This window comes from Dermacentor andersoni, chromosome 1, assembly GCF_023375885.2.
Source record: "Dermacentor andersoni chromosome 1, qqDerAnde1_hic_scaffold, whole genome shotgun sequence".
Classification (NCBI taxonomy): domain Eukaryota; kingdom Metazoa; phylum Arthropoda; class Arachnida; order Ixodida; family Ixodidae; genus Dermacentor; species Dermacentor andersoni.
In genome coordinates, this window is record NC_092814.1 from 54,716,558 (window position 1) to 54,730,597 (window position 14,040).

Below are 14,040 nucleotides of genomic sequence, written 5' to 3' on the forward strand. Positions count from 1 at the left end.
GCGAAAGTGAGGAGCCAAACTTTTTTTTCTTTTTTTTTTCTCTCTCTCTCCCGGTTTTAGCAGCTCGTACGCACTGCTTTCCGAAACAACGGAGCGCTTTAAGCCGCAGCGAGCAAGTAGGCCAGGGCGCGACCTCTACTTTTTGGCCTTACGTTGCACGGTAAGCCGGGCAGAGGTCTCGGCTTGGCCCGAGGCGTTGGTGGCACGACAAACGTAGACACCTTCGTCTTCGGGATACGTGTGCCTGATGACCAGAGATGCTGAGCCTTGGTCTTGGTTCATCTGCAACGAAAAGGTGGAGACACGTGAGCTTATGGCCTTTCGCTGCTGCCACAAGCGCATCAGCGAAAGTTCTCCAGCAATACACGCATGCATGTGTATAGCAACTTCACGCTGTCGGCGTACAGACACCGCGCGGTGGTTTGGCTATTGGTAATCAGAACCCACAATTTGCTAGTCGATCTACGCAAAAATCACATGAAACAAATGACCTTTGCTTGGCTTTTCCGATACATCTAAATAAATCTGGAATGCTGGGATGGTTTACTTTGTGCGGTTAGTCGAACGGACCTTCCGTAGCAATTAATTAGTATTACTCACAGTTACACGGCAGTACTAATCGCTGGTTTCGACATAATTTAGCTCCATAAATCGGTAATAGGAAGTGATAGTCCTTTACGTTATTGCTGGCATCAACATTTTGTGCGTAGCCTCACTTGAATGTGCGTTTAACTGTAACAAAGCGTAACTTCGAAGAAACCAAACAATCGCTCTTTCAATGGCTTAAATGCGAAAGTGCCTGGCCGTGCAAGGCTCAAGTGGGCTACCCACCTGGAAATCACGGGACTGCTTGATGATGTGGCCCTCGCGGACCCAGATGACCTTGGGTGGTGGCACGCCTCCCAGGGATGTGACAAAGCGAGCAGGCGAGCCCTCGGGCACGGTCAGGTCAGCCAGAGGAGTAACCGTCGGTGGCACCTCGTTTAGCTCGGGCACTGTGTCGCACAAAAAGGAAAGTGTTCATCAGTCGTTGTTTAACAAATATAAATTGCTTTTTCTGAAATGTATGTTTTTGATAAGCCTGTGGCTGACCAAAAGTGACCTATAATTGGACAATATACAAGCCAGAAAGGCTCCAGACTTTCTATTTGTCATTGTGCAATAAAGGTTTGATTGATTGATTGATTGATTGATTGATTGATTGATTGATTGATTGATTGATTGATTGATTGATTGATTGATTGATTGATTGATTGATTGATTGATTGATTGATTGATTGATTGATTGATTGAACGCAAACGCAGGTTTCGGCAGACCGCAGCACCCCAACTCGAGGCGGTAGATCCGCCGGTTCTCTTTTGTTTAACCGAGGCTGCTTGGTGGCTCTATTATAATCACGAGGTAGGCGTACTAAAGCGCACAGATATTTACTTCGCTTCGGTCACTTGACCTGGCACCGTGCCCGATATTGTAAGCAAACGTCCAAAGCGTTTTGCAAGGCAAGCGCATTTTGGAATACAGAACTTGATACCCGTTATGTATCTTTCAGAAAATTTTTCTTTGACTAACTCCTATTTCTATAGAACATTACAAAACGATAGCGCAAGAAATAATGAAAAATACTAATACACATTGCGCTTGCATTTACAAGCAAGGATAAGGAGGAGCTCCAATATAAAACTTCGGTGCTGCTGAAAGTTTTCTGACATACGCTTCAGCTTAGGTATGAAATAAACGAACCTCTTCAATAAGCCCAAGTGTCAGACGATTGTACTCTTAATGTAATAGCTACTTACTGCCTACAGAGTTCTCCACACTACCAACTAGTTTACCATAGTTTATATAATGGCGAAGGTGTCGATGGGCCTTACCGATAACTTTAAGGTTGGCGCTGGTAGACACAGTGCCTGCCGGATTGGTGGCGACGCACTTGTAGACGCCTTCGTCTTCCGGGAACGCTTCAGAGATTTTGAGCGTGAACAGGTTGTTTTCTTGGGACATGCGGAAGTACCGGGATTGCTTGACTTGCTGGTCGCCTCGGAACCATTTTACTTGCGCTCCTGCAAGTGAAAAACAAAGTGAGACTTAAGATTCATGTCGCGGACTAGGTACATCGTGTTAAATACGAAGCTCCTTTTCCGGTGCGTGTTATTCACAGCTTATCATGCAATCTGCTTTTTCTAAATAACCGAGTAGCGCCTCGTTATGCTGGGCGATTATATGCAATTGCTCTGGTCAGAAGTTCTAGCGTCTTGCCCGGTACACGGCAGCCAACCCAAGCTCGGCCTGGTCTAGTAGTCCCTTGCCTTTCGCTTATCACTTCTAGCTGTTACCTCTATGATTTAGAACACAAATGCTGAACCTATCTCCTGAAGTTTAGCATTTAATATCTCGCAGAGCAAGCCGAAAAAGGAAGGCTATTCTTGCGGCGTAAATGCCGATACGTCTGAGTCTGCGCATTCATGACTAGCTGTTTCTCATTCTTTTTGCGTCTTGCGTTACTCAAGGCATATACAATATCCGGGAGCTAATCTCTTCGTACAACTTCTGTAAAGGTTGCCAAGAAAGTCTAGTTCCCTTCCGATGAGATTTGACAGTGCCTATCGTACGATATCGCGGTACATGCGCTTTCGACATCGCTTTTACGCAAACGACTGACACAAGTGTTCGTTCAGTGACCACGAGGAAATTCGATCGTGTTCAGTCGGGAAAGAAGAAAAGCCGTGAAACGCCAATGACTGGCGTGGACTGCCTCGTCTAATGCCAGACCAAAAGCGCGTGAACCATACCAGAGCCACATTACGAGGTGAGGAACACCAACCTATATTTATACAGCATTTTCTTTATGAAATTAAGTTCAGAAGGTCCTGTAGGACTTGCAATTATGAATTCAGACAATCTATAGGCTTCCCATAGACTTCTCGTAAGCTGTTTAGCCTTTCTGTAGAGCTGTGCTTCTGTGCACGTAAAGTTTTTAAGCTCTCTATAGAAGAAACTTGTTAACGAGTCTATTTCTTTCGCTCTCTTAGTGGCCTGGAAAGTTCCAGGGTTGGTTGTTTTCAAAAATGCGGCGGACAACAGTAAAGAAAAAGTAAAAGATAAATGTGCAGGACATCTATTAGATAGCCTATAGAATGCGTACTTTCTAAAGAGTGTCCAAATATATGTGTAAGGGTATAAATCACAAGGTTCTAAGGCTTCATAGTGCAAAAAAGGGTAAGGCGTGCAGACACGGACACAAGAGAAGTGGACAACACGAACGCCGTGTTGTCCACTTCATTTTGCATTATGAGTCCTTACCAACTAGCTCAACTTTTTGTCGCTCTAAGTTCTAAGGCTGTAAGGGCAAGGCGCAAGTGCTCTCACCAGGGACGGCTGGTATCCTGCAGCGGAAGACGGCGCTCTGGCCTTCCTTGACGGCGAGTGGCTTGAGCGGCTCTGTCACCGTGGGTGGCTTCTGGTCTCCAGGCGCCTCCTTGGGGCTCGTGGGCGGCGTTTTGGGCTTGGCGCCTGCGCAGCAGAGGGCAGGGCAGCGGCGAAACTGAGTCGGACGGGCCGGGCTATAGCAAGGCGCTGCTTTTCTTGGCGGCAGAAGGGAAGCCGCTAAAACGGGCGCTATTTGTGGCCGCGCGCACTGACCTTCGATCACCACGTGAGCTTGGCAGCGTGCTTCTCCAGCCGAGTTGATGGCGACACACTCGTAGCTTCCGGAGTCTGAGTCCGCCTGGGCCTCCAAGATGAGCAGCGTGTACAGGTCGTCCTCCTCCACAATCTTGTGTGACACGTCGGGCGTCACCTTCTTGCCGTTCTGCGGACGACGACAATGCAGCGCCCGGCATTCAAGACTCAGGCGGACGTTCGTTTCGGTAGCGCTGGCATTTTGGCGGCCGTAAATCTTTAGTTTTTTTCTTAAACGACCGCAACTGTCCAGTTTTCCCAGTCCTCGTGCTTACGACTTGTCAAAGTTGCCAAATTGACGGGTTCAAGAATAGAACGTTTTGTACGTCATAGCAGACTCAGCGCAAAGGGGGAAATAGTGTAGAAAAACGACATCCGTGGTCGTTCTTTTTTTAATTTTCTGATGACTTTCTTTATTACGCATACGTGAAGGAGGCGATGGAAGCCTGCGATGACGCAGCCAGTCCTCGTGTTACAGTGTACAAAAAAAAAGGGTGTAATTCTAGGAGAGCGCAAGTATACAGTCATAGCTCTGTACCATTCCACTGTCAAGACAAAAAGCAAAGAATGAAATGCCGTGAAATCCGTGATTCGAAGTTTTTGATGACATAACGCACGAAGTTGAAAACTCGTTCGCCTAAACAACAGTGGGAACATCGGTTTTGTTTCCTGTCCTTTGAAATTAGGTAAGGATGCTAGCAAATAAAGTACAAAAATAAACACATATCCATTTATTTTTGCCCTCGTGTACATCTTCGTCACTCACCCTTTAAGTCAATGCGCTGAATAACGCAGCAGCAAGAACTTATTAAGCCATTTTTAAGAAAAGCGCCATCCTAATGCGAATTACGTAAATAATTGTGGGAAGAGCATCCTAGCTTCGAGCAGAAGTTGCACTGTTGAGGTATTTTACCTTCAGCCAATAGACATCCAACGGCTTCGATCCCGAGACCTTGGCGTCGAGGCGGACCAACTTTCCTGCCTTCGACGAAACGTCCTGGATGGTCCTGGTAAAGTTTGGCGGCACGACCCCGCTGCGTTGCTCTCGCCTCTCTGTTGAAAGGACAAGAACGCCGTTAAAATTAGTCTGTGACGTAGCAGCCATGCAAGCACATACAGTGACATAACGTGGTCCCTTTACGTACTTTACTTATGGTCAATATGGCGTTATCTGCCTGATCAATCATCAGGCATTTTCTCCAAGTTAACGGAAGTAGCCGCGCTTAAGAGCTGCGTCAAGGTCGAACCCCATAGAAACTTTTGCGCGTAAACTGTTTTGTTCGCCTCAGGTGTATATTAGCGTTGTAGCTTTAAAGAACTATTAATTTTGCAATATCAGTTGTTTATTTTATTTGCATCCCGATTTTATTTTCTTATTTGGCTTGTATTCTTATAACGACTACCTAAAAGAATCTTCTGTGCCCATTTAATATTTCTGATAGCTTCCGAGCGAATGCTTCGGGTGGTTTTTGCTATTTCATGTTCTGTGACTTCAACGGCCTTGTCTTGTAATCGCTTTGTCAAGCAACATTCGCTTTTAACTCCTTAAAATTTATCGACCAGCAACTGCTAGTTAGTAGCAAGTCGTTTAACATATCAGATGACAAAATTAGCTGAATATCTTTTAGAAGGGTTGTATGCGTAAAGCGGTTTGATAACAGATGTGAAAGAATGAGCAACCATCTGTGGGGAACGCACCTTCAACAACCAAGTTGGCAGATGATTTGGCAGAGCCTCCACGGTTTTCAGCCTTGACCGAGAAGACACCAGAATCTTCCACATAAACTTCACGAATTATCAGCGTTGATGTGCTGTCGGTAGTCACGATCTGGACGAAGAAAAATAAGTGTGAAAAAAGAACATGTTTGGTTTTAAGAGGCATATTTTCTTGGTGTTTTTTTAGTGCAAATCACCAGCAACACCCAATTGTCTTCTGCACCACTAGTGTGCTGTGTTGGTTTTGTATAGGATTTCTGAGCAAAAGAAGGGGGAAAAAAAGCTGGTCCCATTGTCTGGTATCCACACGGACATTGAAGTGCATCATAACCTGCACAAGTAATTTTGTCCTGTTTGCATTCTTTTATTCTTTAAAATCAACAGAAGCCCACTTAATTTTGGTCTGCCACCAAATCCCCCCTCTTCCTTTTCCCAGTCATATTAAAATAATGCCTTCATCGCTCTTTGTGGAGAGCAACTTCTACAGCTTATTTTGTTATTCTTCTTTTAACTCCTTCAGTCACGGCGTGCACGTTTGTAAACGGGAATTATTTTTGTCATTACTGTGCAGTGGTTCCAAGGAATAGACAACGAACATTAAGCTTTTAGTAAATTGAACATTCTTCTTTCCTAAAGTACACCCCTTTCACTTCTCAGGGAAATGTATCGCTTCAGACGACCGCTGTGGTGAAGGCACTACCGTGTTTGACGGGACGTTTCAAGTGGGGCGTTTCGGTAGTAATTGCGAAAGATTTTTTCCCTTGTTGTAATGCTTGCAGCCAATAATTAACCTGTGCGTGTAATTCGAGTGGGTCATTTAATATTATTAATGAACAAATGTTGCAAGACTGACTGTACAATATATGAATATTTCATTACGATGTAATTATGATGGATCTTTATAAAATGGACAGTCATTCTTATCCCACCTAGACTTGCTGTCTATGGAGTCTACAGCACCTTGACATAAAATTATGTAAATTTCACACATTTATGGGCTGGCGATCGCAATTCGTGACTGACGGTGATAATCTGCACCGTCATATTCTATCGCAAAAGTCGTCGCTATGTTTAAGAAGGTGCAAATTCATGTGTCGTCGCTGCAGAAACACACGCAAAAAAAGGGGGGGGGGGGGGGGGAGGGCGTGCATGCTCACCTGGAAGTCCTGCGAAGGTGTTATGGGGAAATTCTCTCGGTACCACGTGATCTTCGGCGCCGGCTGGCCGGTGAACGTGCACTGGAACTTGGCTCCATGGCCCTCGTCCACACGGCACGGCTGTAGCTTCTTGGTGAATACGGGAGGCTTCGACTCTTGCTGCGAACGGAAAACACAGCGGCTGGTCTCGCTTCCATTCGAATGGGCATGCGCGCTATTTATAACGGCTCTTGGAGCTCATCCATCCAGCTGCCTGTTAGCGCGTCGCGTCGCGAATAGGTCTTGCGCAGTGGCCTGGCTGGCTGAGTTTCGAGAGGTTTCCACCGCGTGACCCGCTGCTCATAACAGCTTTGCGACGGCAAAGAGACTGCCTGTTGTCGGAACTAGCGCAATTTAAACTATTGCTGATTGTCATTCTAAGCTTCGAAGCACATTACTTTTGATGTTTGAAGGAACCTCACCTGTCACTGGTTTTACTCGGTGTAATCTGTTTCGTCTTTCCGTCCTTAACAGATATTCTTGTTTGTTTGTTTCCTTATAGTGGCAATGTAGTACAGAGATAGTGAGAAGGAGGTATTACAACTAAACAACTAAAGCGAGAGGTTATAACGCTTATTTTTCTTACCGCTCGTCCTGTCCATTCCTTCGTCACGTCCCGTCTGAAGTAACGGTTCTTTTCCTTTTTAAACATGTCGGACCAACTGGCTCAAAGTTCCCCCCTCTTGAGCACGTTATTATGCTAGGGACCTCGCAGGGAGAATATGTAATAAATTAAGGGGTTTTGAAGCTACACAGGGGTTGGGCTGTGAGCGGCGCCATAATGGAGGTCTGCGAATTATTTTGGACCGCATGAAATTTTTTGACGCGCTAAAAAATCAGGCTACACTAGCGTTTCTGCATTCCGCCTCCCATAGGAATGCGCTCGCCGCGGCCGGCAATTGAACCCGAGACGTCGTGCTAAGCGGCAGAACGCCACAGCCACTGAGATGCCGCGGCGGGAGGGAGAATATCTATGAAGAGGAAAGTGCAGAGAACACTGCTCGCTGGGGTACTCACTACAAGCGAGAAGTTGCCGATTTGGGCGCTTCTTTCGGAACAACAACGCTTCTTTTCATTTCGCCAACCAAATTTGCTTTCTGTCATTCATGACCGCGTTACCTTGCACAGTTTGCGCTTCTCGGTAAGCACTTTTTCTCCACCTACAATTCAGCATAAAAAAAATTTTTAAAATTTCCGCGAGAGGTTAGAAGGCTTCTTTTTCTTATATTGATACATTAAATTCTGCACATGTACGTCGCGCCACGTGAGTGAGAATAGAATTCTGTGGCTGAGCATATGTATCCTGTAACACATCAATCCTCTAACAAAACGTCGAAAAGATAAATGACTTGTCTGGTCCAGCCGCTATGACCGATGCCGTGGATTCTTACATTTATTTATTTATTTAAAAATACCTTACAGGCCCAAAGGGCATGGAGTAAGGGGGGTTTAGTTATTAAAATGAAAGCACAAGAAAACTCGTAAGGAGCAGGGTTACAAAGCAAGTGAACAAGAAAACGCAACGCACCAAAATAAATAGCAAAATTGGATCTACATGTTCCCAGTCTGGCCTTCGGTTGTGTCTGTCGCGACATTTAGAAGGTAACATAACTATGGAAATGGTTCACTAGACGCCAGGAATTACCATTCGGGACGACTGCCAATAGGTTGCAGTTATACTCATAAACAGCCATAATGCTTCAATATGACTCAAGTAAAAAAAAGTTCGAGGAGTGGTTTGGAGAAAATCAGCGTTCACTTTTTTTTTAGTTATTCAAATCGGCGACGCGCACAGGGTTCGTCGGGCGGAGCGCTAAAGTGTACGTGCACTCACCACGGGCCCCTGTACGCGCTGCTCCTTGGTGACGCCCTTGTGCTCCTGCTCGAGCGTCTCGGTCAGTGTCTTCTTGCGGGTGATCTCCAGGTCGCCCTGCTGCTCCTTCTGCGTCTGGCGCTGCGTGGTCGTGTGCACTTCGCGGCCCTGCACCACTGACTCGGGCGCTATGCCGCTGGGGCCCCGCTGCTGCTTCTCCGCCTCGGTCTCGAAGTACTTGGCCATGTACTGCGCCTGGGAGCCCGTTTCCACCTTCTTCTCGCCCGTACGTGCGTCGTACTACAGAAGCAGGGAGTAGCGCGGGAGAAAGCGGTATTGTTACGTATACTCCCGCAAAACAAAGATATCATACTGCCACTGTTTCCGCGGAAGTGCCTCAAACGCTTGCGAGCTGATAAGGCGTGCTGCTAACGTCCCCAATTTGAAGTTATTGTTTAACAATAAGCGAACGTACACAATGAGGATGCTCATCGTAAGTAGAGGTTTCATTTTTGCACACGTTTCTTTGGTTTTCTCTTGTGTATTCCTGCCGTCAATCAATAAAGTAGCTAGAGCTAAGCCGGACTGCGCTGAACTTATCTTAAGCATTTACTGGCCACAGTATGTGTTCCTTACTAATGATGACCTCAAGGTCTGCTTACATATATAGAGTCCGTCTTGAACCGCTCCACTTTCGGCTTTAACTTTTCAAGTTCTTCCTCCTCTATCCTCTTCTTGACCTTTTGGTGTTCGCCTGAAACGTAATACATGCAGACATCACACACACCGCTGTTTGATACGTGACTGACTTCAAATGTAAAAGGATATGCGTCTAGCTAGGCGAGACACCATCCTCGAAGCAGCTTCGTCAAAGAAACTTGAGTCGTTCCATACCTTCTTGGCCTTGTTCAGTCTTCCAGACATCGATGCGGGTGCCTCCAGGGGTAAGTTTTTCCTCGAACACTCGTTGCAGTTCAGTCTCATGTCGGTACCTCTGATAAGACTTTACGTCCTGGTCGTACCATGCTGCAAAATCAATAAACTGTTAATTATGCGGTGTTCGTTACTGCCATTGCAAACATCCTCTTTCTACGAGAGCTCTACGGATTTTGAAGCGTGTGTACATACTAAGGTTAAATACGAGTAGATTTTACTCACGCTTTGGAGAATGCTTGAGCACGGCTCTGTAGTCATCAAATTTAGGCCGAACTTCCAAAGTTGTGAAACAGTAGGCTTCGCCGCAGAAGTTTCTCGCGAAAACCTGCACATAAAATTTAATGTGAGGAGCAAGTCGTAGTATAAAAGTGAACAATTTTAATTTTACTGAGACAGAAGTGCTTACTTCTACTTTTCCTTGGTCGTACTGCCTAGTCTTGGGGATGTCCAGGTGGTAGATACCGTCGTAGGTCAGCTTGTACCTCGAACCCTGGGCAAATATAGCGCGGCTCAATAGAATTTACTGCTCAAATGGAAACAATATGCCAATTAGATTGTTGCATTGCTTACGGAAATGACCGTGTGTCCATTCAAAACCCAGATGAGCCTTGGCTTGGGATGACCGATGACCCGGCACTGGAACTTAGCCCATTCGCCTTCAACAACCACTTGAGGTTCTGGCTTCATAATGAACATCGGAGCTTTTGGTTCTTCTTCCACTTCCTCCTGGGTTTCAGTGCTGAAATCAAAACGCAAAACATGCGATGTTCAGGTTTACTGAAGCATGCCGTACACTTTATTCTTTTGACACGAGAAGAAAATTGAAGGACATCAAACACTAGGGGAATAAACCAAATGAAAAATACAGAAAAAATAGGATGGCTCACCGCTGCCAGGAAGCTTCCATTTCAGCGATCTTCTTGACGCCATCCTTCATGTCCTTAGGAAGCTGGGTCCTGAATAAAAGGTAGAAAGAAATTGACAGAAATAGAAATTTTTATGCGCCCACTTCTAATTACACTTTTAAAACAACTTGCATCAAGGTATTTTCTTATAATGCGTTTTGCGTTGTTCTCACCTGTAGTCCAGCTTTGGCTTTGCTATGCACCTGAGGGTGGCCTGTGTTTGGTCTTCGCCTACTTCATTTATAGCCCGGGCGACATATGTTCCACAGTCCTCAGGGTAGACATACAACACGTCCAAAGCAACAAAGCCGAAGTCGTGGGTTGTCTTGAAGCGGTGGCCTGAAGGAATACAAGAGTACAAGGGCAAACATGGATCAAAAGCTTGCAATTACTTTTCAGGTAACTTCTTGCCATCCACTACATAAATTATATGATGCTGTTATATCACTAATGATGTCTAGCGGAATTCAGTACCTGATCTTAGAGGCTGTCCGTTGTGGTACCATTCCACCCTCAATTTTGGATCGTTGATGGGTTCCAAGCGACACTCGAAATGCGCTGAGTCACCTTCATTAAGATTTTCTTGAGGTTGTATCTGGGTGATGAACCTATAATAAGAAGGTAATAGTCTTTAGCAGGTCAGGTCCCTAATAGGAGAGAGAATTGGTCTAGTTGGTAACGATCCATTGCGAGCCGCACCCCTTAGACAAGGACAGAAAGAGAACAAATACAGCTTGTATTTGTTCTTTCCGATCTTGCTCAAGTGGTGCTACTCACCAAGCTTAGATCTTATTCATTGCGACTTTTGTATACTCAAGCATTAAAGGCTTGCGATATATAGACTTGTGATTTGTCGTAATACCTTGGCTTAACCGGTTCCACCTCCTGCATTGTTTCTTGTTGTGGTGCTGGGTACTCCAGGTCACGCAGTTTGTCAACGTTCATTCCCTGCGGCAGCTGGCTGTCCATGATGATGTCTTTCTTAGCTGAAAATTGAAATGTAACACCCGTTCATTTTTACATTCACGCAACGCAGAGTGCATGACATGTGTTTACATGGGACATTAAGCTTGAATGACTGTAAGAATATGTAAGAGAGACTTGAATATGTAAAAGAGACAGCTAAAACAGATGGCAAAAAAAAAAAACAAGTAGGAGCTCACAGGCGCAGATTTCTTGCTTACCTTTGATCTTGAGAGTTGCTTTGGTCGTGTCCGAACCCCAACGATTTGTGGCACGGCACATGTACTCTCCAGAGTCTCGAGGGAACAACCAGTCGATGTCCAGCACCACGAAGCCGAAGTCATCGATTGTATGAACACGTGTTCCTGCGCAGTTAACGGTTCGGTATCGGTTAGAGACGAGCAGAGAAGTTGTGCAGGAAAAAACTTATGTCTGCCTCAACTGATGTTTGATACGCGCAGCTTACCAGTGACCAGTGGCCGTCCGTTCAAGAACCATTCGACTTTCATATTCGGATCTCCAACCGGGATAAGCTTGCATTCAAAGTGAGCGCTGTCGCCCTCCACCTTTTTTGGCGTTGAAAGAGAAAAGACAACAATAAATTAGGAAACGCTGTGTTTAGGGCCGTGCTTATCTCACTTTGTCGGCCCTCACCTTGTCGAGAAGAGCCTGGATCTGTGTGACAAACTTTGGCGGCTCCTTCTTTTCGTCGTCGAAGATCTTCTCTTCGGTTCGGTACATCGATTCTTCCAACTTCTGAATGCTCTCATAGCCAGAACGGAACTCCTGAGGTAGCTGTGGTTCCATAACAATAGACTGCTTGCCTACAATAGAAGAGATTCGAAATTATTAGCGAAGATAGTTGGGCTAGCTGGTGCTTATTACAGACTTGAGACGTCATTAAGTAGCGCGAAAAAGACATCGGACGACAGCGAGAAGCACACTGTAACTAACGCTAGACTTGAAAATCATGTACGTTTCGTACGCAGCGTGATATCGCGTATAAGCGTATTGTCACTATCATGCTCAAACGTGTTATAAATAAAATTATGACAGCTTCAGTTTTTTGTTTAGCAGTGCTACCACTGACTGATTGATTCATGGGGTTTAACTTCCCGAAGCAACTCTGGGGTTATGAGAGACGTCGCAGAGTAGGGCTCCTAATTAGTTCTGAGCATCTGGGGCTCTTAACGTTGAATCAGTGCTATGAATTCGTAGAGGATAAACTCTCCTTAAAAGCAGACAGTTTTGTTTGGGGCCAGTTCGTACCCTTGACGGTGAGCTTGCAGGAGACCGACGCTTCGCCAACCTTGTTGACGGCTCTGCACGTGTACACGCCTGAGTCTCGTGGGTAGACACCCGCCACTTCAAGGATGACGTAGCCGAAGTCGTGGATTGTCTTCACTCGAGAGCCTGAGCAAGATACATGCAATAAACATGTTGTTTTTCCTCGCCCTCTCCCCAATGCGCATTATTTACTCACCGGTGACAAGAGGTTTGCCATTGTGGTACCAGTCCACTCTCAGCGTAGGGTCGCCGACTGGTGTCAGCCTGCAAGGGAAGTAAGTTCGTAAACAGCGCTTAGTATGGTCGCAACGTCGAATTAATGGGTCATATTGGAATAGAAGAAAAACATGCATGTGTTAGGTTTGATGGACTTAACAACGTCACATCTAGGTAGATAAATGCTTGCTGTGTCACATACTACAATGTTAGAACTCGCTAATAATATCTTTCAGTGCTTTATTAGGACGCGAAAGCCTAGCGTGGCGCTATGGCCAGGTTGGTACTGTATTCTTCGTTTAATGTGAAGCTTTGCTCATTATTCTTGTAGCGCAAGAAGACAAAGTTTGAGAGGCAAAAACGACTGAACCACTCGTTGGTCCACTCGTTTGTGTATGTGTGTGTGTGCGCGCGCGTGTGGGTGCCTGTATGTATGCATTCCATTTGTTGTTTGCGCTGCAGAAACAATAAGAATTACCAACTTGCACAATTTACCGTATTCCAAACTTAATGCTGGGTATAAGCCTGCATGCCTCAACTGCCAAAGAATCACTCCCTTTTTTTCTGGCAAGGTTGGTACTTTTCGACTTTCATGAAATTATTATTCAACCTGCAGTACCTAATTTTACAACTAAACATTTTCCTTTAATGCACGCAAGTCATCCTATTATGAAGCTCTTGCTATATTCAGCACATGCTCTTGAGCATGTTCCAGTCCTTCGCAACCATTACATCATATAGCTTCCAAGTCTAAGTCGGCTAATATTACATATCTATGTGGAGCTGTTCACCCCTGTTCCTGCGCTATAGTATAGTCACAGTTGATTTTGCTTTATTATGAGCTTAATAATCGTCATTCCAAACTTAATGCACTGCAGGATCATGATGGAGCAGAAAGAGGGACACAAACACAACCCCGTGATTTTGCCGCTGTTTCTGTGTCCTCGTTCTTCGGCACTGCTTTGAATCAGGACAGCCCAGAAGAAAATCTAACCTATATTGCGCCCAGTAACAATGATAGACTTGTCGAGGAATAAAACAAGAGTTCCGTAAAAACTCTTCGTACCTGCACTCGAAATGTGCCAAGGAGTTCTCAGCCAGCGTCAAGTCCTGCGGAGTAGTTACAAACTTCGGCGGCTGAGAGATATCTTTGTCTGTCCAGGTCTCGCCAATCCTGGCTGAGGAAACTTCCTCAAACTTGGCAATCTTCTCGATACCTGTGGTCATCGATTCTGGCAGCTGTGTTTCCAGAATGATGCTACGCTTTCCTGCAAAAAAAAATATGTATATATGTTTTTTTACGTTTTTTCTTCACCTCGCCGACGTTTC

The 14,040-nt window shown here is 45.4% G+C and overlaps 1 protein-coding gene across 1 annotated transcript in view; it reads right to left on the minus strand.

Moving 5' to 3' along the window:
- Positions 1 to 14,040, minus strand: part of sls (sallimus) — a 285,614-nt gene that overhangs the window by 184,138 nt on the left and 87,436 nt on the right. Inside the window, exons 87-110 of the mRNA XM_072287454.1 lie at positions 13,778 to 13,979; positions 12,692 to 12,759; positions 12,478 to 12,621; positions 11,863 to 12,032; positions 11,675 to 11,774; positions 11,430 to 11,573; positions 11,108 to 11,231; positions 10,720 to 10,853; positions 10,419 to 10,584; positions 10,228 to 10,296; positions 9,911 to 10,079; positions 9,747 to 9,830; positions 9,563 to 9,665; positions 9,299 to 9,430; positions 9,067 to 9,158; positions 8,426 to 8,704; positions 6,553 to 6,711; positions 5,378 to 5,507; positions 4,593 to 4,732; positions 3,641 to 3,809; positions 3,368 to 3,511; positions 1,873 to 2,061; positions 832 to 995; positions 140 to 282 (exon numbers count right to left, since the gene is read on the minus strand). Of these exons, the coding sequence (XP_072143555.1) occupies positions 140 to 282; positions 832 to 995; positions 1,873 to 2,061; positions 3,368 to 3,511; positions 3,641 to 3,809; positions 4,593 to 4,732; positions 5,378 to 5,507; positions 6,553 to 6,711; positions 8,426 to 8,704; positions 9,067 to 9,158; positions 9,299 to 9,430; positions 9,563 to 9,665; positions 9,747 to 9,830; positions 9,911 to 10,079; positions 10,228 to 10,296; positions 10,419 to 10,584; positions 10,720 to 10,853; positions 11,108 to 11,231; positions 11,430 to 11,573; positions 11,675 to 11,774; positions 11,863 to 12,032; positions 12,478 to 12,621; positions 12,692 to 12,759; positions 13,778 to 13,979 (3,418 nt within the window). The remainder of the gene's footprint in view (positions 1 to 139; positions 283 to 831; positions 996 to 1,872; positions 2,062 to 3,367; positions 3,512 to 3,640; positions 3,810 to 4,592; positions 4,733 to 5,377; positions 5,508 to 6,552; positions 6,712 to 8,425; positions 8,705 to 9,066; positions 9,159 to 9,298; positions 9,431 to 9,562; positions 9,666 to 9,746; positions 9,831 to 9,910; positions 10,080 to 10,227; positions 10,297 to 10,418; positions 10,585 to 10,719; positions 10,854 to 11,107; positions 11,232 to 11,429; positions 11,574 to 11,674; positions 11,775 to 11,862; positions 12,033 to 12,477; positions 12,622 to 12,691; positions 12,760 to 13,777; positions 13,980 to 14,040) is intronic.